The 25,720-nt window shown below is 41.8% G+C and overlaps 1 protein-coding gene across 2 annotated transcripts in view; it reads left to right on the top strand.

Moving 5' to 3' along the window:
- The window catches only part of LOC146797915 (galactosylgalactosylxylosylprotein 3-beta-glucuronosyltransferase 1-like), a 641,970-nt gene that overhangs the window by 299,437 nt on the left and 316,813 nt on the right, over positions 1 to 25,720 (top strand). For both annotated transcript variants that reach the window (XM_085627775.1, XM_085627774.1), the window contains exon 5: positions 1,182 to 1,317. In XM_085627775.1, the coding sequence (XP_085483901.1) occupies positions 1,215 to 1,317 (103 nt within the window). In that variant the 5' untranslated portion in view covers positions 1,182 to 1,214. The remainder of the gene's footprint in view (positions 1 to 1,181; positions 1,318 to 25,720) is intronic.

Genomic DNA, 25,720 nt, shown 5'->3' with positions numbered 1-25,720 from the left:
AACAATGTTGGCCATGCGACTACGAAGCTATCACTCAGGAGTCTGGATATCACTAACAATCATAGGCATGTAACAGCAAAACTATCCATCAGGGATTACCGCTTGTTAAGTAAATAAATTATCTGACGTTACGTTCTCACTATGGGGCAGATTTATGTTAACCGGCGCATCCCTGCATATCAGCAGGGATGCGCCAATTATTATGCACCACAGCTGCGCCACCATGGATGCGCCGCATTTATAATGCGGCGCACCATGGGGCAAAAACGGCACAGATGCGTGACGCATCTGTGCCGTAAAAGTGGCGCATTGCTGGAGTTGCGTCGCAAGCGTGACGCAGCTCCAGCAATGTTCTGGGGGGCCCTATCTGTACAATGCTGCGTCAATCCTTACGCCTGCTTCAAGCAGGCGCAGGGTTTTGACGCAGCATGGGCTCAAAAGTGACTGAGTGAAATCTTGTAGATTTCACTCAGCCACTTTTAGGAGGCGTTCCTGCGCCGGAACGCCCCCACCTGCCCTGGAACACCTACATGTGGCGCAGGGCTTTACAACGTGACGCATCTCCCAGATGCGTCACGTTGTAAATACCCCGCTCCATGGCGCAGGATTTGCGCCGCTGCTGCGTCACAAAAGTGACGCAACGGCAGCGCAAAAGTGGCGCAAGTGCAACATAAATCTGCCCCTATGATTTTTACACTCATTGCTGGCAGAGCATGAGGGTTTACTTTTGTATAGTTTATATACTGTTATACAGCTTGATATTTTTTGATAATCTGTGTTTTATGTTTACATGTTTGCATATTTCTCTTTTCTCGTGTAACTCTGAGTGTTCTGTTTTACTGTCCGGTATGTGCTTGATGCTACTGCAAATAAATAAATAAATGCTCATTCTGGAATCCAAACCATTTTAAAGTATGCTCACCGGTACACTCTGTGTATTTTCACTGTAGTGGTATAATTATCATTGCATTTCACTCATGCATCAGAATATAATTATAGCCTAGACATGCTGCCTGTAAAAGGACCTGCTCATTGTTTACATAAGGTATTTCCAAAATCAACAGCTTAAAAGTCAATTATTTTGTTTTAAAGACACCCGGCAGGGTATACTCTTTCTTTTTATCAACTAGTATCACATCTCATTGGTCTGCTCTAACACTGTCTCCCTAATATTTAAATAGGGTTCGTGTTTTTCTTTTGCCCTTTGGATTGCAATGAACAGCTCGCTGCGTACAGTGCTCTTGGCCATTACAGGGTTCACTCTTCTTTCTACTGTTCTGTTCCTCGTGGGAGTCAGAGTGCCACCACGGCAAAAATGTGAGTACACCATCTCCCTACATTTGAAAAACGTTCTCAAGTGCAATCTATCTTCAGTGACGCTCACTTGCAGCAAGGTTTTGCGTTATCCTGCTTTATGTTTTTTAATTGGATGTGTTAGGGAAGAGAGAGTTTAGTGGGAACCCTAACTGTTGGTAACATAGGGGCATATCAACAAGGGCTTTATCTCTGCTGTTTTGGCTTTAAAAGCCAAAAAAGGAGAGATACAACTAAGCGCCCTATCAACAACAGGGTGCTAACATGCAAATTTGCATGTTAGCACCCTTTTACTCTACGCTTCCCCTTGCATCTCTAATGAGATGCAAAGGGGGCGTTTCAGAGTAAAATAATAGGAGAAATGTCGCTAAGCGACATTTCTCCTATTATCAAGAATGTCGCTAACCCTGTTAGAGACAAAAAAAGCAGCGCTAAACGCGGTTAACGCTGCTTTTTTACATCTGGTATTTTTCTGACTTAGCCATGATATCCTATGGAAGGAGGATATCATGGCTAAGTTTGCCTGTCCCTATCAACAAGGTAACGTGAAATTATCGCTGGGTTTCCAGCGATAATCTCACGTTAGCCTGTTAGCGTGAGGATTTTTATTGCTATTGAGATAAGCGTTGCTAATAGCACGCTACCTCAGCGATAAAAATTCACGCTAGCCGGCGATAATTCTCCTAGTGCTAAGTGCGCTTAGAGATGATTATCGCCGGTTGTTGTTGATATGCCCCACTGTTTGAGTCATCATCTAGATTTCTGGAAGTTTTAATGCAGTTTAACCATTATATTAGGAAACAGTGATATACAGGCTTCTGAAATCATGTTTTGATCATGTTTAGATCAGCTACAGAAATCAGTTTTATTCATAGCTGTGCTGGTACTCTTGAAGGAGGCCAAACAGAGGAGACTTTAAAAATTTTATTTTTTTACTTTATGGCATGGGTCATCACTAGCAATAAGCATTGTGCAATTCTAGATTGTAGCTTTGATTGATGATGTTTGCTTGGGGGTTTGAGATCAATCGTGCCTTCATTCACCGGACCAGTAGCCGCCCGTGGGGCGGGGTGGGGGAGGAGCAGGGTGGGGGGTAGTAAACTACGGAATACGGCCGAACAGAGGTAAGTAAACAAATAAATAAATAAAACAAATTTCATTGCGTGAGCTGCATTGCCAAATGCGATGCAGTGCGTGCAACCAAATTCGTTTTATTTATTTATTTGTTTACTTACCTCTGTTCGGCCGTATTCCGTAGTTTACTACCCCCCCACCATGATCCTCCCCTCCCCGCCCCACCACCCCGCAGCACTCCCTCCACGGGCCGCTACTGGGTAGACCAGCATATCAAGGCTATGCTAGGTAAAGTCTAATTGTAAGGATTCAAGTGTTGACTTTTAATGAATCAATCGTGTGGACACTCTGCAGATACTTGTCTTTCAACAAGCTGATATAAGTTGTCTGCAAATATATATAATTTCAATCGTTGAAACTTTATTGCATGCGTGGTTTGAACACTGACAGCCTGATTCACAAAGGTAACTTTTGAGTAAGTTTACACTTTTATGTAAGTTTACTATTTTTTGGTGTTCACACACAGCACTTTTGTAGTAACCTGTCATACATTACACTTTCCTTGCAATTTGGACTTTTGTAGAAAGTACAGCATTACACATGGCTAACCACTGATACAGCAACACACTCCTATACAAAATAATGGAATTAGGGACTTACTACAAAAGTGTAAGTATTACAAAAGTGCAGTTTGTGAATAGCACTTTGCAGTACATTTTGTAGAAGTAGTAGTATTTACTGTTGTAGTGTATACATCACACTACAATGTGCAGTTTGTGAATCAGGCTCTGAGTTTATGCATTAAGTTGCATTGCGTCAGAGTCATTATTGATTGTCTCAAATAATTCCCAGGAAACTGTAGCAAAACAGCTGTATGACAGGACCAGCTAACGGCCTTTGCCTTCCAAAGGGGAACATGGAGATAAACCATAGGCCTAAAAAATCAAGCATCAATACTGAGGATAGTAAAATCTTCCTGCCCCCTTTCTCCATGATCAGTTATGTGACCTATTTTGACACTCCATTAATAAAGTTATATGAATTTCCTTCCCCACCAACTTACTCCTTGATTCCCTGTTTTCTCCTAGTATCAAGTGCTATTTTTGTTACCTGATATTATGTTATTATGTCAGTTGTTGCATTGTGAGATTGATGTGCTGGTGCCAAATTTAGCATATTCGCCTTGGGTTTTATGCTGATGTATCTCTCATCTGTTTAGATGTACGTTCTATAGGATTCAGACCTTCTTTGTGTCTGTAAATATTGGGACAATGTCTCCATATATGCCAACATGTGTCTGCTAAATTACCACAGTCAAAGCATGGATGTCTTTTCTACTATTCACACCTACATTGCACTACAATGGCTGTTTAGATGGAGTTAGCACTATATAGAACAACATACACAATGGCAATTTGATCTGACCATTAAAGTGAGGAAGAGATCCTCTAAATGTGCTTTGGTCATGTAATATACATCGATTGCATGTTATGTTTCCCTGGATAACGAAACAGACGAATGTATGAAGCATGAACTACATTAAATATGTAATACAGTCCTTGTACCTAATCATGCTCATCATGGAATTCTGCGTAAATAATCAGACAACTTTAACTCAAAACTCCCTCTAGATTAACTTGTAGCAAGGGTGATGTCTCAAGGTGCACAATTCATAACAGTAGAATCAGCCGCGGTCGGTAGTAGGAGTAACTGCAGGGCGGTGACGTGGGGAGGGGGAGGGGAAGGGGGGGGGGTAGTAAACTATGGATCACTGAGGTTTACAGGTAAGTTAACATATAAATTAATAAAACGAATTTCGTTGCGTGCACTGCATCCCCAAATGCGATGCAGTGCACGCAACGAAATTCGTTTTATTAATTTATATGTTAACTTACCTGTAAACCTCCGTAATCCATCGTTTACTACCCCCCACCGTGCCCCTCCCCCTCCCCACGTCACTGCCCTGCAGTTACTCCTACTACGACCGCGGCTGAGTAGAATCCCTGTAGTTCTGCTTCACACAGTCAAAAATGCAATTCACAACTTTATAAACATAGAGTTATCGTTATGCCTATCATATCTCTTATGTGCGGATATCACCATTACAAGTGAGAAAAAATATGCATACATAGATTTATAATTTAAGTGTAAATGGAGATGTGGAAATTGGAGACTGTCACTGCAAAGTGGGAGTAGTAAAGGGAAAACAAAAGAGGAAACAGGGAGGGTCAAGCAAATAGAAAAACACATTTCCACAATTGTACGCCAGAAGAAATAAGTCACACACCACACATGGCCATTCAAAGGTTCAGCAATGGAGTTATGAAGAAATTAGTTAAGTCAGGGTAAAACACTAACATCAGAAAGGCGAAGATAAAAAATACAGATTTCTAAAAAATGTTTGCATTGCCGATACTCAAACCAAGGACTTAAAAAGCACATTGCCAAAACGTAAAACATTGAACTTACTTAGAAAATTGCACATGTGAATATTAGTAATGAGTTATAAAATTACACATGACTTTTCTCTTTTACACATCACATTTCGCAAAAAAGCAAACACCCCCCCCCACACACACAGGTATGCAACACAACCAGCACACATGAAAATAACATGTTCCTCCCCATATCAAATAACAATAAAAAAACACAAAAGTCACATTCTAAAAATGTTCCATCTTTATACACAATGTAACCCCTATTATATGTGTTCAGAGAAATATACTTCATTTGCATACATATACACCAACATGTCTTTGTAATACAATTCTAATTAAAGAAGTGTTTTCCAATGGCACCACTCATCACTCTGGGTAGGTTCATTCTTCACCCTCCCTATTTTTTCATGTTTTTATGCCTAAGACGAGGAGATGTAGTAGCTGGGGTGGAGTTCTCTGCCAGCCATTTAAAACTGGAGGTTATATAGTGGAAGACTATAAATGACCATTCCTAAGCCACCTTCAAGGGCACAGGAATCCACCTCTATTGTGCTGCAGGCAAATCATCCCTTACCTCCAAAATATCCGAAGAGAGAGGCCACCCCATTTCATTCTGGAGGAAATGCAACAGATCTGGCAGAGAGTCTCCAATATTTCTCTCAGGTATATGGGAGGGCAGATAGCCAGCGGGCAAAAAATGCATGTCTTGCTAAGACTTATCTATTCCTCCATTACCAGCTGAAAGAGCTGCAGCAGCAGCATAGCAAATTTGGCCTGTTAAAATAGCACCTTTTGGTGGGCCTAAGCCTTCCTTTTAAATATTTATAAGTCACCCCTAGGTATGCCTTATTGCCCCTAGAGTAGGGTGCATGGTATTTAAAAGTAAGACATGTAAAAGTTTAATGCTAAACATGTCCTTACAGTGAAAAAGCCCTCAACACTATTTTAAGTGTAGCACAGTTGACAGTTACATAGGCATTAGGATACAATATTACATTTAATATGTGTTACCTCCCCCTAGGAAACGGAAACAAATGTATTTTGTTGACTTTTTGGAATATTTATTGCAAGGACAATTCACAAGTAAAGTCAGATATGTAATAAATATTTTGGAAAGATGACTTTTAGAAAGCCACCTTTGCTCAGCCTGAAGTCCCTGGAAGCTAAACCTGCATTTTGCGTTCTCCCTTCTGCCAGCCACCAATTAGCATATAAGTCGGCATGAAGGAGGTGGGAACTTGCTACCAAGACAGGGAAAAAAGGCCTCGGAGTGGGGAGGTGGTGTTGTGCCCTTGACAGAATGGTCTGGGTCTGGGTCCAAGTACTTAGGACCATATTAACAACCCTTTTTTGGGGTCGGAAATGACCTGATCAGACTGTTTCCAAATGCAAAAATGCTCTTACATATGGACAAATGCCAAAATATGATTCTGTAACTTGTTACAAAATGGCAATTTGGCTGAGCAGTTCAGTATTTGGAAGAGGCATGTTCAGGACGTCCCTTCCAAATACTGAATTGTAGGGCTATGTATGAATGTTATGTGATGGAATTACAGTCAGTTTTTACTGACCACTAAAAGTTAGTGGTAACCATTCGCAAATGAGATGGGGTCCGCAAGGGACCTCTTCCACTTTGAGAATGTATAACAAAATATTTTTTAAGAGCAAACAAAAATGAAACTTCAAAGGTTAATTTTTCTTTTTAAATGCATTCCATTGTCCTTTATAGAAAACAGGCTGCATTTAAAAAAAATGCTCAATCAAAAAGCAGTCACAGCCCTAGTGGTCTGCTGACTCCAGCAGGCCACCACCCCTTTGATGGCTGCTATTCCCAATGGTTCGCAATTTGAGACCAACTTCATTAATATTCATGAGATAGGTCGATTTTTAACCCACTAGGAATTGCTAAACCTCAAAGAGGCCTACCCCTTACAGGCAGCTGTAGCTAACACCTGCACCCTTTTTTTGTTCCTCCTGCCAAACTGACCTCCATCTTACGGGGTCTCTTGTTGACATCACAGTGTCAGATCCTGCTGGATTTTTTCAGATAACATTGAGGGCGCACTTCAAAGGAGGAAAACAGAATGCCAAAACAATTTGTCTGGTTGCTGAAACCTCAGCCTTGTCTCACCCAAATCCTATCTCTGTGTTTGTTGAGGGTACAGTGACTGCCTAAAACTTGACTTTAGTGTTAGATGTGGATGGACACTTGGATCACCATAGTACACTACCCTCACTCCCCCGTCCTAGGAACCCAGGTTTAGTGTAGTCAAAGTCTTCGGCCATCTTCAAACTGGCCAAAGTGGGCAGGATTAGCCCCTGTAACCTTTAACCCATTGAGTAGGTGATCCACACAGGCCATTCCCACCCACTAGCTTGTGCCAGACATAAATGTGGCATCTTCAAGCACCTGCTTCAGAACCCTCCTGGACATGTGGAAGATCAGAGGAGGACTTTACCTACTGTCTGAGACCTGGGATAAGCCTAGAAGACTGGACCTGCTCAACCTCTTGTACGTAGGACAAAGAAGTAGACTCAAATGGTAATAAGGCTGATCTCCTGTTAAAGCTAAAGGGAAATGACAAGCTACAGGATGTCTTTTCGTACAACTGCCTAGTCTACCAGTGGCAACTGGACCTGGACCCTCCTGTTGGCCTCTGCCTGACATCCTGGGAGTCTCTAAATGCCTCTCTTGAGGTCCTGGGGAGATTTAGGAGTATACTTCTGTGGTGGACTGGGCCTTAAAGGACTAAGGTTAAAAGGTAACATCTTTGACCTGGACAAACCTGGTTAGTGTAGCTGCTTCGTGCTTTATCGTGGTCAGCCTCACATAGAACCTTTGTCCTTTTATACTGCTATCACTGGCACGTTGTGCTTCTTGTTGCTATTTCTAATTAAATCTAAAAAAAATCATATTTCCGGTTCCCCTTATTAGATTTTTGTAATTTTGGTGTTATTTTGTTCATTGAATTTTACTCTATGTTTATAATACATTTTGGTATTTTTATTGTTTTTCATTTTGACTTTACCACTGCATAAATACTTTACACATTGCCTCTAAGTTTAGCTTGTCTACTCTGTGCCAAAGCTACCAGGAGCTTGAGCTCTGGCTAGTTTAGTGACTAAGGACTCAGTTTGACAAGGATTGTGCTCATTTCTTGAGGTTTTTATTTTCCTCATTCAACTAATAACCCAACATCTTACAGCAATGCAGACCATAATTTACCTTGATATTTGTGTTGCATGTTATCCACAGATATTGAACCACACAAGACAGGTTTTAGCAGAGTATGGGTCTTATTTTAAGTTTGGAGGACAGAGTAAATCACTATGTCACCCTGCCAGACATCCTGTTCCCCAAATCTGGAGATGTCTGCTGGCCCCACACATATCTCTTACCATTAGCAGGAACCACCCTCATGGCCATTCCTGCCAGAGATGGAAAAATTTGGATCCATCCAAGAAGACATCCACCTGTTAAAATTTTACACAGTGGGAGTTTGTTTCTGATAAATGAAAAACGAATGACTCCACCACCAGACGTTTTTTCTCCCATGGCGCGGAGATCATAGTTATTTTTTTTTACTGTCCCTCACCTCCAGGTGATGGACAGCAAAAAAAGCCATTTGATTGCCCACTCTGGATGAATTCTTTGTCAACATACTGTCTGCCCACCTCTAAATCAGATGGAAGATCGTGAGTTTGGCAGACATGGTGAACCATCACTGTTGCAATGGAGTACCACCTCAGCCAAACTCCAGCCCCTGTATATCGATTGGAACAATGTGACTATGTCATCATGAAAAATAGTCCTTATGACAGCAATTCACTGATATGTGGTCCAAATGTCAGATGAGAAGCATGCACCTGTCATAAGTAATGAGATTAAAAACTGATTATATGTAGTTTGCACATAATTCACCATGTACTTTTAATATCACACATATATAATGTTATTGGCTTATTCAAACTGCATAAATCTCTACTTAGCAACTGTTAAATGGCAACCAAACAGTTAAGCATACAATCCTCATTGGTTGCTTCATGTGGTCATAAACTACTTAGGGACTTCATTTCTGTGCTCCTTCATGAGGGTAAGTCAGTGTGATATGACTTGTGTGAATAGACCTTTCTTTACTGCAACAAGGCACTTCTGTGACATCGCCCTGGGCAAGGGGAATTCTCAACAAATGGCAGCAGCAGCTGATAGCTGTCCTGTCTCCCTCTTTCCAAGGAAGAGGGGGTTTCAGGTTTGTGCCTCTTTTACAACAGATCTTCTCAGTCATGACAGGGCTGGGAGGAAAATGTACTCCGCATCCTCATCCCCCTAAAAAAAGAAAATATAACAGATGCACCACATTTTCTGCCACCATCATGCCCAAGGGGAGCAGGGCATTTTATTTCTTTCTACCATGCTCTAGGGTGGGATGATTTGTCAGCTACACAATCTCTCTTTATTGCTTTGCCCAAGGGCAAGGGAAGAATTGTAAAACAAAAAAAGAACAAATGAAAACGCATGCTGGGAAGCTGGCAACTGCCTCAGATGTCTGTGCCCCGCCAGGTGCTGTGGGCCATAGAGAATAGGGAATTACACCACCCCCCATTTAGAACACCAAACAGAATGCCAGGAAAGCTCTGCACTCCCCGTCGTCTGCGGCCCAAAACATTTGCCAAGCCACAGAGAATGGGGCCTAATAAAAATCGTCTGTACTTTCTTTGCAATTCTGTAACTGCATGCAGCAGCTGTGAGTTACCTACCCTTCTTCATTTTTTAAAGTACCGCTCCCCTGGCAAGCGGGTGTTGTTGGGGAAATTGACATTGTCCAGCCTTGGACTAGATTGGTGGGGCTAAAGGAAACAAACTCCTTCCCACCCATGGGCACAATTGGAGGCACACAAGTAACCCCACTGACTCTTTACCCCTGAACAAGGCAGGGGTCACACAACGTTCTTGGTGTGGTCGGTTGGGTCCTGAAAAATATACCCAACCTCTCACGTCCACAGCAGGGATAGGGTGGAGTTGGGCCTTACCCAGCGTTTGGAACAAATATACCACCCCCCTCGCTTTTGTGCAAGGTGGTGGAGAGGTCAACACATATGGGCAGTGCTTCTGGATTAGGAAAGTGAGGGAAAAGGCAATACGTTTCTTTAGATGTAGATATCTAGCCCTTCTTCATCTTAATTTGCTTGAGGTAGAAGGAGGCAATTGAATCTATGGCACCGTCGCAGCTATCACCTGCCGCAAGCCTCAATCACACTTGATAAAATGAGGATGAAGATTTCCCCGGGCAGGTCTCTGTTGCAAACACTCTGTTGGAACAGCTGTTTGCCTCAGGAATTTTTACTTACACTGTTTTATTTTTAGAATCATTCCCCGCCCAAAGGCTTGGTGAAGGTCAGGGACAATGAGTCTGTGCAGAAAATTCACCACCGACAGATTTAAGTCACAAAATATAAGTTTGCAAATAAATATGCTCACATTTAGCATTGCACCATTTGCATTTAATACATTTAATATTACATGATTGAATATCTGCTCCTGAGGCATGGAGTGTGTACTCTAGACTCTGGATGCTATAGAAAGTTTGTGAGCTCAGTTTTGCTTAATCACAAACATTTACTAAGCACATTCCCATACTGGATATGGTCAGAGATTGACTCCTGCAATTTGTAATTGTAATTTACAACTTATAAAGCACATAAAACCAAAAGGCATCAAAGTTTTAGAACGTTCAAGAGCATATGGGGGGGACCAACAAAGAAATTTATAGTTGTGAAAAAAGCCAGGTCTTCACATTCTTGCGAAACACGGAATAAGAAGTAATGCTTGTAATGTGTGCAGGGAGAGTGTTCCACAACATAGCAGCTACCACAGAAAATGTACGTTTACCCCATCTCGCCTTCCTAAAACGAAGAACCATCAATTTCCTCTGCCCAGTCGATCTCAATTGTCTGCTAGGAATATACCCGTTGAAAACGGTTCTTAAATAGTAAGAGCCCTGCTGGTTGAGAGTCTTAAAATCCAGACACAGAGCTTTGAAAAGCAGCCCCTTCCTCACTGGAAGGCAGTGAAGAGATCTCAATCCCTCCCTCAATGACAGATGTTCAGGAACGCCCAACACCAACTGTGCAGCTGCATTTGAATAACCTGAAGTATATTCAGCGAATGCTGGTTGGCGTTCAAACACAGAATGGTATTGTAGTCAAGGTGAGATGTTATTTGCGCAATGACCATCGACACTCTTAATGCCTTGGGAAGGAAGGGAAAGATCTTCTTCAGGCTCTTGACGATCCAAAAATAGGAACTCACTGTCCAATTAACCTGGGTGTTATCGAAGATCACCCCCAGGTTTTTAGCGGAGGTACTAGGAGCAGGTAGTGTGCCACAAGTCTCCGGCCACCAACAGACAGACCAAACTGAATTCTCTGCCCGAAGACCACAACCTCTGTATTATCGGCATTCATTGTGAGACAGTTATTTGCATCCAGGAGCTGACTAGCACTATGCACAGCTTAAACATTTCAGCTACTCCTGAGTCCCAGGTGCTGTACCCCTCTCTATTCCCCGTATGGTGATATTCCATGAGATCAGACTGGGAGTCAGGGGCGGCTGGTGTTAATGGGAAAAATGGGTGTCGCCCTGCCCCTACCACTCCGAGGGGAGAGGCAAAAAGAGAATTTAGAAAATACTACTTGCTGCTCTCTTATTTTTTATGGGCAGCTGTGATTAACTTTGCAGATGTCCTTCTCCTGCTGTGCATGTGCCTGCTGGGCGAGTTATTCTTCGACCTGCAGACACAAGCTACAGCTGTGACATCAGGGCAGAGGGCGTGCCGATTTTCAATGCCCTGAATAAGGTTGGAATTCGGGCGCTTTCCCAATGGCCCTGGGAGGAGTTCACAGAACTCCATTCATTTCAATGGCAGGGGGCGGGGCAGGCCGAGCAGGAGAACGAGGTAATGAGTGTTAACATTTTAAACTCATCACAAGTAGGGGCGGGCTGTAGGAGGGGTGCAGCTGGATTCTCTCTTCTCTCTTCATTCCTCCTGCATCGTGTGCTTTCACTTTTAGCAAGGTTACTTATCTAGCTGAGCCTGAGGCCTTTCTCTGTGGACACCTCTCTCATCTTGTGCGACACACAGGCCCAAAAGAATACAGGTTGGCACCTATGTTTTCTTTAAGCTGCTATTACGTGAGCCCCCTGGCTACATTAGAGAGTTCAGCTATTTTTAGCTACATAGATATGGCGCCAAGAGCCCAAGACTCGAAGCGCGTAGTGCTTTAATAACCTCTCTCGAAAGTTTTGCGTCTCCTGCCTTCCTAGTGAGCTAGGGATCCGGAGTCAGGTTGATGGGTTTGTGATCAGCTGAGGTTGTTTCGAGTAAGATAAACGTTCACCAGATATGTTAAAATGGACAGCTTACCTGGCCCCTGGTGCCATGCAGGCGCAAACGGGTGCTTTTCTTAGGCGCGCTAGTGTTGTGTCCGCGCATCGGCCCTCTTTAATGCTATGGCGGTGCACATGCGATCTGCGCTAGAGCGCTGACCAAGCGCTCACTGTGGCAACCAACAGTGGCCACCGATCGTAAACACCCGGGCTCTAACAGGCCCTTCCCACAGAAAATAAAGGCAATTCCCTCAACAGAACACACAGTATTGGAAAAGGTAAAAGCCATCAAGGTTGCTCTAAGAAAAACAGCCCTGCAGCTACTTACCGCAGCTGCCATCCGCTCGTAGACCCTCTTTCATGTCATGCTAGAGCGCTGATCAAGCCCTCAGTGTGGCAACCAATTGGTCACCGATTGGAAACACGCGGGCTCTAACAGGCCCTTTCCACAGAAAATAACAGCAATTCCCCCAGCAGAACACACAGTATGTAAGTAAAAATCCCCTCTGAAAACGATTTTGTTTAAAAAATAAAAAATACAAACTCCACTAGATTGGAAAAGGTAAAACCACCAAGGCTCCTCTAACAAAAACAGCCCCCGCAGCTACTCATCACCCCATCCTACACCCCAATAATAGTCTGGAATTTCATATCCTAAGTCATCTACTCTCTTGTTGCATTGGTTCTGATTAATGTGCATTGTGTCATTTGCCCTCACTTCAGTTTCAAAAAATGCACACTATAGACTTTTTTGGAAGATGGAAAATGTCCAAAAAATAGCCAATTCCGTAACATCCATTTACTATGTAGCATGTTTTCTTATGTTGAACTGACAGCTAAATATTTGAAAGCCATGCATGCAGGCTTTCTCAGTCCTTGGTATGTTGGATTCCTGAAAGAACCACTCCCCCAAAATTAGCTTCTGTCTTATAGGAGGCCGGTTATTTCTGCAACATTCACTTAGATTCTCCACAATCTTGGGCACAACTAGGATCAGATTAACTTTTATAATAGGTAACTCCTTAATACCTCTAAAAACAACCTTCCACTCCACAGCATGGCTGACCATCGGAAAAAGGAAATTAGGTCTCACCAACCCAATCGTAATAGATTTTATCTGGCTTTGCTTAGAGGTTTGAATACAATTTAAGATCTCTTTTAAGTTCAAGAAAAGGTTTATTGAAAAGATTAATATGATCATAAAAACAATACTTCGTATAGACAATCATTTACCAATGCATAAATACAAGAAAGAGTAGTAAAGAATGATAATGATATACAATAACCACTGAAGTAATAAAAAGATAACATAGAAAATGATATGAATACGGTCAAAGGTTCACAAGAATCGCAAATAACAGTACATGTCAAAAATACACAGTTTAAAAGATATTATGGGAAAATGATAAGTTAAACAGGGTTATATACATACAATAGGAAGTCAAGGAGGCTTGGTAACTTCTTGTAGTGAGGAAGCAAGTGAAGAAGTTTTCTTCACTGTATTATTTAGAAATTGTGTGAGGGGGCACCAAAGGTGTAGATTGTTATGTAGCAAGAGAGATAGGATGAACAAGTGCTGCATCTAGGCAATGATTGTGACACACAGCATACCACCAAGCTAAATAAGACAATTTAGAGGAACCTTTCAAATGTTTTGATATCTGCTGCAAAGCTACAGCTAGTAACAAATCCATCAATACTAGCTGGGAGTGTCCTCTTTTCCAATCCGGAGATAAGCTGCCTAAGAAAATGTTTGTAAGGGAGAGAGGAGCTGTGGTGTGAAAAATAGTGTTAATTTGGTGCCAAACCTGTTCCCAAAATTTTAAAACATGTGTACAAGTGAATAGCATGTGTTTGAGATCAGCGTCATCCTGGGAGCACGTCCAGCAGGTATTGGGATTTGTGCTATGTATCTTTTTTAGGTAGGCGGGGGTAAGAAACAATCGATTATAAATAGAAAAAAGTGTTTGTGTTGTGCTGGCCGCTCTGGAGGATTTCCTGAGTTTCGTCCAAATTCTGTTCCATAGAGAAATAGGCCAATCTGATCCCAGATGAGATTCCCATGAGAGTTCTACTTTGGTTTTGTCCCGATTCTCAGAAGGTGTCATTAGATGGGATTAGATAGTGGAAGCTTTGGGGTTTATGAGCAAGAGATTATGCCATGGGAAAAGGGGTTGGAAGGGTAAGGAAGGTGAAGTTTTGAGTTTAGTGTATACATCGAGTATTGCGTTCTGCAAGGCCAAAAATTTAGGTTTAAAGGAAAAAGGCAGATGATAAAGAGTTTGTAATTGTGTAAATTGAATGGGTGAGCCTTGATCGAAAAATTGATGAACCCAGAGCAGACCTTTGTTTCTCCAGACCTTCCAGTATATAGGTTTCCTGTTAAGAAGGATTTGTTTATTGTGCCAAATTGTGGAATTGAGAAAAGTGTCTGAGTCATGTATAGCTAAATGGGGTGCAATGGATAATAATTTACAGGCTTAATTATCGGAGTAGAGAGTTTTTGTGGCTTGCGGGTAAAGGAGAGATATTCCTGAAATGAGAAGGGAGTTAAAAACGAGGTCTTAAGATCCACCCAGGGAGGCTTATTCTCAGGCTGGTTAGTGATCCAATTCAATAATTGTCTTAACTGAAAGGTCTTAATTGGAGAAGTGGGTGAAATTGACACCGCCTTCAGATTTTGGTCTTGTTAATTTCTGTAGCGCCATTCTTGATTTTTTAGCAGTCCATAAAAAGGAAATTAAAATGGAATTAATTTTTTGAAAAAATTTAGATGGAATGGATAGTGGTATGTTAGAAAGGATATACAAAACTATAGGAGTCAACATCATTTTAATTGTGTCAAGGTGGCCCCACCAAGAGCGATGAAGGGGATGCCATCTTGCAGTCAGTGTTTTAAGTTTGGCAGAACATTTGTCCATATTTAGAGTGATGGATGCCTTTATAGAGGGAGAGAACCAAATGCCAAGATATTTTATATATTTAGAGTTCCAAGTGAAATTAGAGATCTTAAAATCATCCTTGAAGGTATATTTGGTTAAGGGTAGTATCTCACATTTTCCTCTGTTTAAAGCCAGACACCAGTCTGTAGGCTTCCACCTTTCCCAAGAAAGCTGTGAGTGAAGATTGTGGTTGGGAAAGAAAAACTGAAATGTGGTCAGCGTATACTGCCAATTTAATTTGTTGAGGGTCCGACACAAAACCTGTCTTAAGTGATTCTGGCGAATTCTTGAAAAAAGGGGTTCTAAGGCCAAATTAAAAAGAAAAGGGGACAAAGGGCAGCCTTGACGAACTCCTCGTTTAAGCTTGAAGAAGGGGGAAGTGAGACCGTTGGTGGATATTGCAGCTTTGGGTTCAGAGTAAATAGGGCAATTAAAGAAGTGATTCTCGGTCCAAATCCGAACCATTTGAGAGCGTGGAAGATGAATGGCCAATATACTCTGTCAAATGCTTTTTCCGCATCTAACGCGACTGCAGCCAAAGAATCTGGATAGTGTGATGATTTGGATAAAATGTCAAGGAATAAGCGTGAGTTGTCAGTGATGTTGCGCCCTTTGACGAAACCTGATTGTTCTTTGCCTAGCAGCAGGGGAAGATGTGGTTCTAATCTTAGGGCTAAAGCTTTTGAGAAAATGTTATAATCTACGTTGACTAAGGATATAGGTCTATAGTTCTTACAGAAATGTAGGTCCGTATCAGCCTTTGGTAGTAGACAGATCAAGGCTTTTTAAAAGGAGCCAGTGGAATTACGTGAGGTGATGAAGGAAGAATTAAGAGTGTGTAAGTGTGGGAGTAGGAGATGAGCGAAGTGTAGATACAATTCCACTGTGAAGCCGTTAGGGCCAGGGGCATTGTCTTTTTTAAGTGTTTTTAAAGCGTTTAACAATTCTGTTTGTGTAAGGTCAGCTTCCAAAGGAGCTAAATCCAATTTGGGATTAGTATGCTTTTGAACTTTGGAAAAATATTGGGAAAGTTCTGTATCTGAGGGTGTGTTTTCTGGTCTGTAGAGGGATTTATAGAAGTGTATGAATTCTTGGAGTATTTCAGAATCTTTGAGTTTCGGTGTTTGGTTGTCATCTATAATGGAATCAGTATGAAGTTTATGTTGTTTAATCTTTAGGTATTTGGCTAGAGGTTTGCCCGATTTGTTTTGGCCACCATAGTACTTCGCTGAGGATTTTAGTATGTATAGGGAGGCCTGTTCAGTAGTGGATTCATTAAAGACGGTCTTTGCATTGATGAGATCTTTAAGGGATTCCTTCGATATGGAAGTATGGAAGGAGTGTTCAAGTTTTTTAATCTTAGCAAGAAGTGTGTTATATAGTATGCGAGAAGCTTTACGTTTATTTGACACAAATCTAAGGATGAAATCTCGGGCAGTGGCCTTAATGGCATCCCATACTGTATGCAAGGATACATCATTCTTTAGATTAATGGAAAAATAATTCTTGAGAGAAAGAGACAAAAGACAAATTAAAACTAGGTTCGAGGAGTAAGGAATTGTTGAAGCAGCATTTTTTTGGTGATGTGGAATGGTTCAAAATGTCCAGTTGAATCGAGAAAGGTGCATGATGCGAAATGAGAATAGGGCCTATGTCAGCAGAAGGTAGGGATTGGGAGATGTATCATGAAATAAAAATATGGTCTATTCGAGATTGTGTCTGATGTGGAGGGGAGAAAAAGGAGTATTCTCGTGTGGATGGGTTACAGAGGTGCCATGAGTCCAATAGATTTCTCTGTTGAATAGTTTGTGTGAAAGCTTTATGTGACACGTTCGGGTTAAAGGGGGATTTCGAATTTCTATTACTAAACGGGTTCATCACTTGATTGCAGTCACCTGCGAGAATGAAGTTTTCTGATGGGTATTTGAGCAATAACTGAGAAATACGAGACCAAAACATGGCGTCACCGTTGGGGCGTAAATGTTAAGCAAGGACAAGGAGGTCTTTCCCAGCAGGAGGTTAGTGTAAACCCATCTACCCTCTGTGTCAGATTCCTGAGAGACAAGCTTGGCATTCAATGCTTTGTGGCAGAGAGTTATGACGTCATTCCTTTTATCATCTCCTGGCGAGAAAAATACTTCACCAACCCAATTTCTTTTGAGTTTTAGTGATTCGCTTTCGGTGAGATGTGATTCTTGTAGTAACGCAATGTTAGCATCTAGTTTAGAAAGGTGGGATAAGACTCTCTGTCGTTTAATGGGGGAATTCAAGCCTCTGACAATCCATGTGACAATTTTCAAAAACATATGTGAAATAGAAGTAATAAAAACATACGTGAACCAGTAAAATTCTGTACATTGTGAACAATAATACTTGTGAAAAATTCAACAGCAATAGCTATATAAAACATTGGAACAAACCTTATATTAGGTGCCAAGATATTGAAAGTCAAAACCAATTGAGAGAAGTGGAAAGGGTAGGACAGATAAAGAAAGAGGAATGGAAGAAAAGATACATGAAGGAGTGATGCATAAGAAAGAGATAGATGATAAAATAGTACACAAGGAAAGGGAGTGAGAAAGAATACAAGAAAGGAAATGAGTACTGTGAAAAGTGGTAAAGGTAAATAGTACATACCTACAAGGAGTTCAAAACAATGAAGGGGTGGGGGGGATGAGACCACATGGAATGATGACACGTCCAGACTCCATGAGGTGAAGCAAGGGAGACATCAGGATGGAGACAAACATATAGGACATACTTGTTGCATACATGGAGACAGACTCTGTGAAGAGAAAAAGAACGATTAGTACTATCAAAGATATTACGATAAAACGCACTATAAAGCATGAATCTCAAAGTAACGGCCTGGAATCAAAAGGTTGATTAAGACAAGCAAACCAAAATAATTCTTTAGAAATTAACCTTGGTATCTTCAAAAGAAATGATACAATAGTTTAGGAAACGACATAATGTTAGATAACATAAGCAAGATCACTTACAGCGTGCATTAGAAGTGTCCATCCGATCTGGGCAGTTCGCATTGAGGAAACTTCGCAGTTGAGTTGGGTCCTCATAAGTTGTGGTATTATTGTTGAGGGTAACCTTGAACAGGCAGGAGTGGAATAATCCAAACTTAGCTCCAATAGATTGTAGCGATGGTCTCATAGTAAGAAGTTCTCTGCATCGATCCGCTGTTGATTTAGCGTAGTCCTGCGAAAAGAGAAGTTGGTTACCTGAGAATGGTATCCGTTTCATGAGCTTGGCTGCCTGCAAGACTTTGAGGAGATCTGTATATTCCAAAAAGTATAGGATGCAGCCTCGTGGTTTCTTTGTAGTCAATGATGATGAATGCATCGGGCCTAATCGATGAGCCCTTTGAATGTTAAGGAGGGTGCCCTCCGGCAAGTTGAGGATTGATGGCAGGAATTTTTGAAAGAAAGAAATGGGATCAGGCCCCTCTGAACCTTCTTCCAGACCATATATGTGGAGGTTGTTTCTCCTATTTCTGTTCTCAAGATTTTCAACTTGTTTTTGGAGGACTGTGACTTGAGTTTGAAGAGCCACCGTTTTGGCAGCAGAAGAGTTTAGCATCTCGACATAATGCTCAACTTTGGTGACTCTTTCTTCTAGTTTCTCCCATACGTCTGTAAAAACTTGGATTTTAGAGTTTGTTTCCTCAACAAATGGTCTCGGCGCGAATCCCCTCCAAAAGAAGATCCATAGACACTGATGAGGATTATTTTGGCGGAGAAGGAGGGTCTTTTTTCAACCGCTTTGTTGTAACATTGTTGCCTGCCGATGAACCATTAGCGACAATTGGAGCCGCCATTTAAGGGGATGAACTCAGGGTTGTTTCCATTTGGGCGGGATTGGCTCGTGATTTGGAGCGTACCAGAAGTGTGCACCTTGAAGCAGCTTGTAGAGAAAAAACATTTTTCAATATGCCCATAGAAGGAAGTAAAGTCGATAGCAATGTTAATAAAAGCGCAACAAATCACTTCAATTGAAAGTATGCAGGCTGAAAAGTGGCGCAGTAGTAATAATGAAGTATCATAAAGTGGAGCGACAGTAGTGGCTACACGAGTGAATGGAAACCCAAAGCATAATGAAATATCAGGCAGAGCTGTTAAAACAAGCAAAATGACAATGCCAGAGTCCTGGGAGAAGAAGAAAGCAAATAGTGTGTGAAGAGACGCATGCGGTGAGGAGAAATAGCACTTTGCTAATACCTTAACCAAGGTGGTGAGCAGCACAAGGAAGGGCCTTAAAATATGAAGAAAATGCAATGCGCTGCATCATTTTCCCGCACTTTCTTGTGACGTGAGGTAAGACATATGGAACAGTTCGTGAACGCGGTCTGCGTAGACGATTCTCTTCAGGTCGAGTAAAGCGCTAAGATGGCAGCCGTCCAAGCGGCCATAACAAGGATAACGATTAAAAGGCTCAGAAACACCTGATAAGAGTTGAGGCTCATTTCACCTGATAGAGAGCAGGTTCCGACGTCCGTTCATCTTAAGGGAGGCAGTCCATGCCGTAAATTAAATGGAAAAATCCTTTTGTTTCCCCGCCGTCCTCAGCTGAGTCACGGAGCTGCCAACATCTTCCTTGGGCGCTAGCCACGTCCCCCCACAATTTAAGATCGCTTAACTCATGTACACAGTCCTTCTTACAGGCTGACCAAGCTACTTAGCAGACCAACTACAAATCACTGATGTCCCAAGGAAAACCCATAGAAAGGACCATCTCATTCTCAAGTCCCTATAATTTGGAAACAGCACAAGCGCAAAGCCATACTTTTTCTGAGCCAGTGGCTGCCACCTGGAACACCCATCGGGCTGAAATGAGAATGTCTCCATACATATTATACTTCAGAAAAAAGTTTTGAGACCTACCTATTTGCAAGATATGTAAGTGATGGAACCATGGATCTATCAGCCACTTGTTTCAAGACCAAATCTCCTTAGAATATGGGTCATGCAATAATCATTCCAACTCCATGGACTATTTATTCCTAGGCACTGTTTCCATAAATAAGATGTTCTGCTATTTGTACCCTAAACAAACCATCTTCTTCCTTTCTCCATCTCCTTCCCATTGCCTCCACTTCCTTTCTCTGCTCCCTTTCATGGTTGACTTCTTCACTGTGTACCTTTATAAGTCTTGCACAGATAGTTCCAGTTCTCCGTAAAGCACGATCATACTGCCTGGTGCAGCAACACTATAGAAAATTCTGTACCTAAATAAATGAATAAATAGAGATTGTTATGTTTATTCTGAAGTTTCTCTATTATGTTTGTATTATTTGCCAATGTGGAGAAATGCTAAGTTTTTGGTTATGAGATGTATAATATTTCATATTTGATCCATCCAATCACCTCAATTCTGTTGTAGCAACAGTTATACGTAAAATTATTTGAAATTAATCTATTTGTTTTTTAAATAAAGTTACATTTATTTTTAAATTAAAAGTTATCAAAATATTTTATGATATATTTATTTTTTATTGGCATATGACTCTTTAAACATTAAACTAAATATACATATATTCTTAAAAAGTCAAAATAAGTTAATTTATTTCAGCATTAACCTATTTGGTGGTATAGTAAGTCCTTACCTCCATTGTTTTCCATTGGAGGATGCTGCACTACCTGTGGTTCGCCATGTGTTGTGTAGGTCTGGGAATGAGTAGATTTACAACTATTTTGGGACCTTTTTAGCTGTAGTAGTTTTAGAAGAACAGTTTGTGAATAGGAATGGGATTACTCTTTTGTGAGTGAGTGCATTTCCTTCCCAAAAAACCCTGCTAAGCCCTCCCCAAAACCCTCCTCCCTTCAGTCTTAACCCCACCCATTTAGGGCCTGATTATGAGTCTGTGATTCCCGGTGGCGCGGTGGTAACAGACCAGCCACCGCCTCACTGGTGGTCATTACAAGTTGGCCTGTTGGACTGCCATTGCACCGCCACAACTGCCAGGGATCAGAGGTCTTGAGGCCGCAACATGCTTGGCGGGACAGCTGCATTCCTGCCAAGCATATTACAAGTTTCCTCTCTTCCACGACTTTCATGGTGGTTCCTCCTCCATGAAAAGAGTTGTGGAAAGAAAACAAAGGGGTCCCGACAGGGCCCTATGTTGCCTCTGGGCCTTGGGGTGCATGCAGGGAGGCACATGTTGTGCCCCGGTGTGCATGCACCACAGTACCTGCATGGCATGGACTGTACCAGTCCATGCCATGCAGGTAGTGCCTTTTACGTTCCCATTGCGGTGCTTATTTTGTAGGCATTGCAGTGGGAGCACCAAAGAACCAGCGGCCAGTGACTAAAAAAGTCAGACTCTGGTAGGCGGTGTGCACACAGGTTTGGCGGTGTAGGAGTGGGGCGGCAGCTTGGTCATCCTGCACCGCTAAACTCATAATCAGGCCCTTAGTATTAAGTGTTCCCCATTTTCCAGTCACTTCTTTTGCCCCTCTCAGATTTACCACGAAAATCTATATGTTTAAGTCTTAAGATAACTTAAACTATATGTATATGTGCAGAGGTGCTTGTACAGAAATAGTAGGAGAGGCAGAGGTGAAGTCCTGTGCATGTAGGTTTATGAATAGCATTGTGTAGTACTATTGTAGTTGTAGTAAACCTACTACAAAATGCAGTTTATGAAAATGCTCCATAGTTACAGCCAATCAGGACTCTTGTTAAACATAGAATATTTGTCAGCATGATACTAGATGATTTATTTTCCTATAGAAGGCCTACAATTATTATAGTCAGTTATTCTGCCATGCTTTTGCCAAAACTTACATTTTAGACTTTGTACCATAAATTTGGTGGTGTATTCATTTCAAGGATGCTAAATCTTTATGAATTCAATACTTTCTTAGACACATTGTCGTTCAGTTAAGCACAATATATTCAAGCATATATTTACATTTCACTTTTGAATTTTATATTGATGAACAGCAACTATTATCTCAAATTATTTCTTTAATGAGGAAGGACCCGATTCACAGAACTAACTTAAGACAAAATCCTAAACTTACTACTTTTGGTATTCACAGAAGTTAGGATTTTGTCTTAAGTTTGTCTTAAGACAAACTTAAGACAGACTTAAGACAGACTTAAGACAGACTTAAGTTAGGATTTTGTCTTACGTTTGTCTTAAGACAAACTTAAGACAGACTTAAGACAGACTTAAGACAGACCTAAGACAGACTTAAGTTAGGATTTTATCTTAAATTTGTCTTAAGTCTGTCTTAAGTTTGTCTTAAGTTTGTCTTAAGACAAACTTAAGACAGACTTAAGACAGACTTAAGTTAGGATTTTGTCTCATGTTTGTCTTAAGACAAACTTAAGACAGACTTAAGACAAATTTAAGACAGACTTATGTTAGGATTTTATCTTAAATTTGTCTTAAGTCTTTCTTAAGTCTGTCTTAAGTTTGTCTTAAGTCTGTCTTAAGTCTGTCTTAAGTCTGTCTTAAGTTTGTCTTAAGACAAATTTAAGACAAAATCCTAACTTCTGTGAATACCAAAAGTAGTAAGTTTAGAACTTTGTCTTAAGTTAGTTCTGTGAATCGGCCCCGAATTGTGTAACACAGTCAGAACTTAGATTCAGATCGAGTTGCATAGTGAGGCTTTTGAATTGAACATTGTAAAGTCATAGTGTTGGAATATTAACAAACTGTTTAACATGTCTATAAATAATCAAAAGTAATTTTATATATACTCTCAAACAAAAAGTAATCATGAACATTTAAAGAAATCTTTTGCCCTAAATTACCACAAAAAACCTTTCCAACTTCCAGAGTGGCTAACATGGACTGTCAATGACTCAATCCTTGGTGGAAAACTAAAGGTTGAGCTACCCATGTCGGATTTTTAAAAGTAGCCCAGAACAGGTGGACAATGACATATTGGTAAAAGCTCTAGTAGTTTGATTCTTTTGTAGCAATAATCCCAATTTAAGGAGGCAAAAGCTTTGGCTGTGTCTATTGTTACTACTGCTTTGTTCCTGATCTTCTTGGTTCTTCGAAAACCATTCATAGATACTGCTGAGTTTATCTTAGGTTGAGTGCCTAGGCATTGACCCATTTTGAACATTATGAACCAGTATATTAACATATGGTTGCCAATAATAATTGAATAGATAATATTATCTGATGGATCTGTGGGATGAGCATTTCAATAAATCATAGCACATTTATCCTTTTAGAATGACAGCTGACTGCATTGTTAAGGATAGAACCTGCATTACTGTCATAGCTTCTTCATTCAGTTTTTTCAAGGTAGGGCATAATAGACCTTTCTGTATCACATAAAACTCATGACTCAATTAATCTAGAGACCTTAATGTTTTAACATGTTTATGATATAATTATTTCATTTTGGGATATTCGCCGTTAGAGTTTTAACCTGGATATTTGTAGCCAGTTCCGTGTCAGTGCTTTCTTCCAAGTTCTTGTTAAGATGTGATAGTCCTACACAGGATGTAAACACATTGTGTCACAGAAGTGTGCAAAAACTGTAATATGTTCTCAGGAATTACACTGGGCCCTTAGTTTCAAGTATTTTTTTCATCCAAAATATTCCTTAAATGGAAGGCTAGTAGCTCACGATTCACAGTTAGTTAATAGCTTATCATTAGTGGCCAGCACATTGTTAATGAATATTCAAGCTGAGAAACCAGCTCAGTGGTAAGCTTCTTCCTCCAAGGACAGAAAGGAAACATCAGGCACAAAGTGTACACATCAGAATAAAAGAGCTTAGCACAAAGAACACTGTACACCCTTTAGACAATTGTCTAGGCATTGTTAATGTGGGCACAATGGTAGGCCTCAGTTAAGAGCTTGTGACCCCATATGTGACTTCTCCAGCGCATCTTTTCCTTGTGCCACTGAAAAGGCCTGAAAGTGCTAATGGGTGCCTGTTCTGCTTGGGTTTTCGGATCAGATAGAACCCGCTCATCAGAGCCTCACTAACCCAGCCAGAACGTTACCCCCTCCCTAGAACCTATTTACAATAGTGCAACCACATATATCTACCACCTAAGGACAGGGAATTCCTACTATACATACCAAGACCTCTTATAATCGGCGGCCTCGCGATCCCATACGGATCCAGACCTCTCTGCCCATACGACAGTATCACAAGTGGCGGCCTCGCGATCCCATACGAATCCAGACCTCTCTGACCATACGACAGTATCACCAGTGGCGGCCTCGCGATCCCATACGAATCCAGACCTCTCTGCCCATACGACAGTATCAGCACAATCGGCGGCCTCGCGATCCCATACGAATCCAGACCTCTCTGCCCATACGACAGTATCACAAGTGGCGGCCTCGCGATCCCATACGAATCCAGACCTCTCTACCCAGACGGCAGTCTCAGCACAATCGGCGGCCTCGCGATCCCATACGAATCCAGACCTCTCTGCCCATACGACAGTATCACAAGTGGCGGCCTCGCGATCCCATACGAATCCAGACCTCTCTACCCAGACGGCAGTCTCAGCACAATCGGCGGCCTCGCGATCCCATACGAATCCAGACCTCTCTGCCCATACGACAGTATCACAAGTGGCGGCCTCGCGATCCCATACGAATCCAGACCTCTCTACCCAGACGGCAGTCTCAGCACAATCGGCGGCCTCGCGATCCCATACGAATCCAGGCCTCTCTGCCCATACGGCAGTCTCAGCACAATCGGCGGCCTCGCGATCCCATACGAATCCAGACCTCTCTGCCCATACGACAGTATCACAAGTGGCGGCCTCGCGATCCCATACGAATCCAGACCTCTCTACCCAGACGGCAGTCTCAGCACAATCGGCGGCCTCGCGATCCCATACGAATCCAGACCTCTCTGCCCATACGACAGTATCACAAGTGGCGGCCTCGCGATCCCATACGAATCCAGACCTCTCTACCCAGACGGCAGTCTCAGCACAATCGGCGGCCTCGCGATCCCATACGAATCCAGGCCTCTCTGCCCATACGACAGTATCACAAGTGGCGGCCTCGCGATCCCATACGAATCCAGACCTCTCTACCTAGACGGCAGTCTCAGCACAATCGGCGGCCTCGCGATCCCATACGAATCCAGGCCTCTCTGCCCATACGACAGTATCACAAGTGGCGGCCTCGCGATCCCATACGAATCCAGACCTCTCTACCTAGATGGCAGTCTCATATGACAGTTCATCCTATGATCACCATAACATACAAGAAGGGAATCAGTCTCACTATTCATCAGATCACACAAGGACTGCCAGTTCGAGCATAGCCTGTTCTCCGGTTCGAGGGGCTCCTCTTTCCCTTATTCAGTTACCACTTACCTGATCAGGGTTAACATCTGTTCATGTAGCCGCAGCTGACTAGAAGAATAGGCTACCCTCTCATACAAGAACACGCAGCACATGTTGGTTCACTACAAACTGGGTACTTTATTACTCATTGCATACACAATCACATAACATTACAATATAACACATAACCTGCAAAGAACAGTGAAAGATTAAGTTGTACACTCTAATAAGAAAGGGTCGACATCACCTTAGTAGTATGTAGC

This window comes from Triturus cristatus, chromosome 9 (assembly GCF_964204655.1).
Source record: "Triturus cristatus chromosome 9, aTriCri1.1, whole genome shotgun sequence".
NCBI classification, from domain to species: domain Eukaryota; kingdom Metazoa; phylum Chordata; class Amphibia; order Caudata; family Salamandridae; genus Triturus; species Triturus cristatus.
This window is presented reverse-complemented; position numbering and strand designations above follow the sequence as displayed.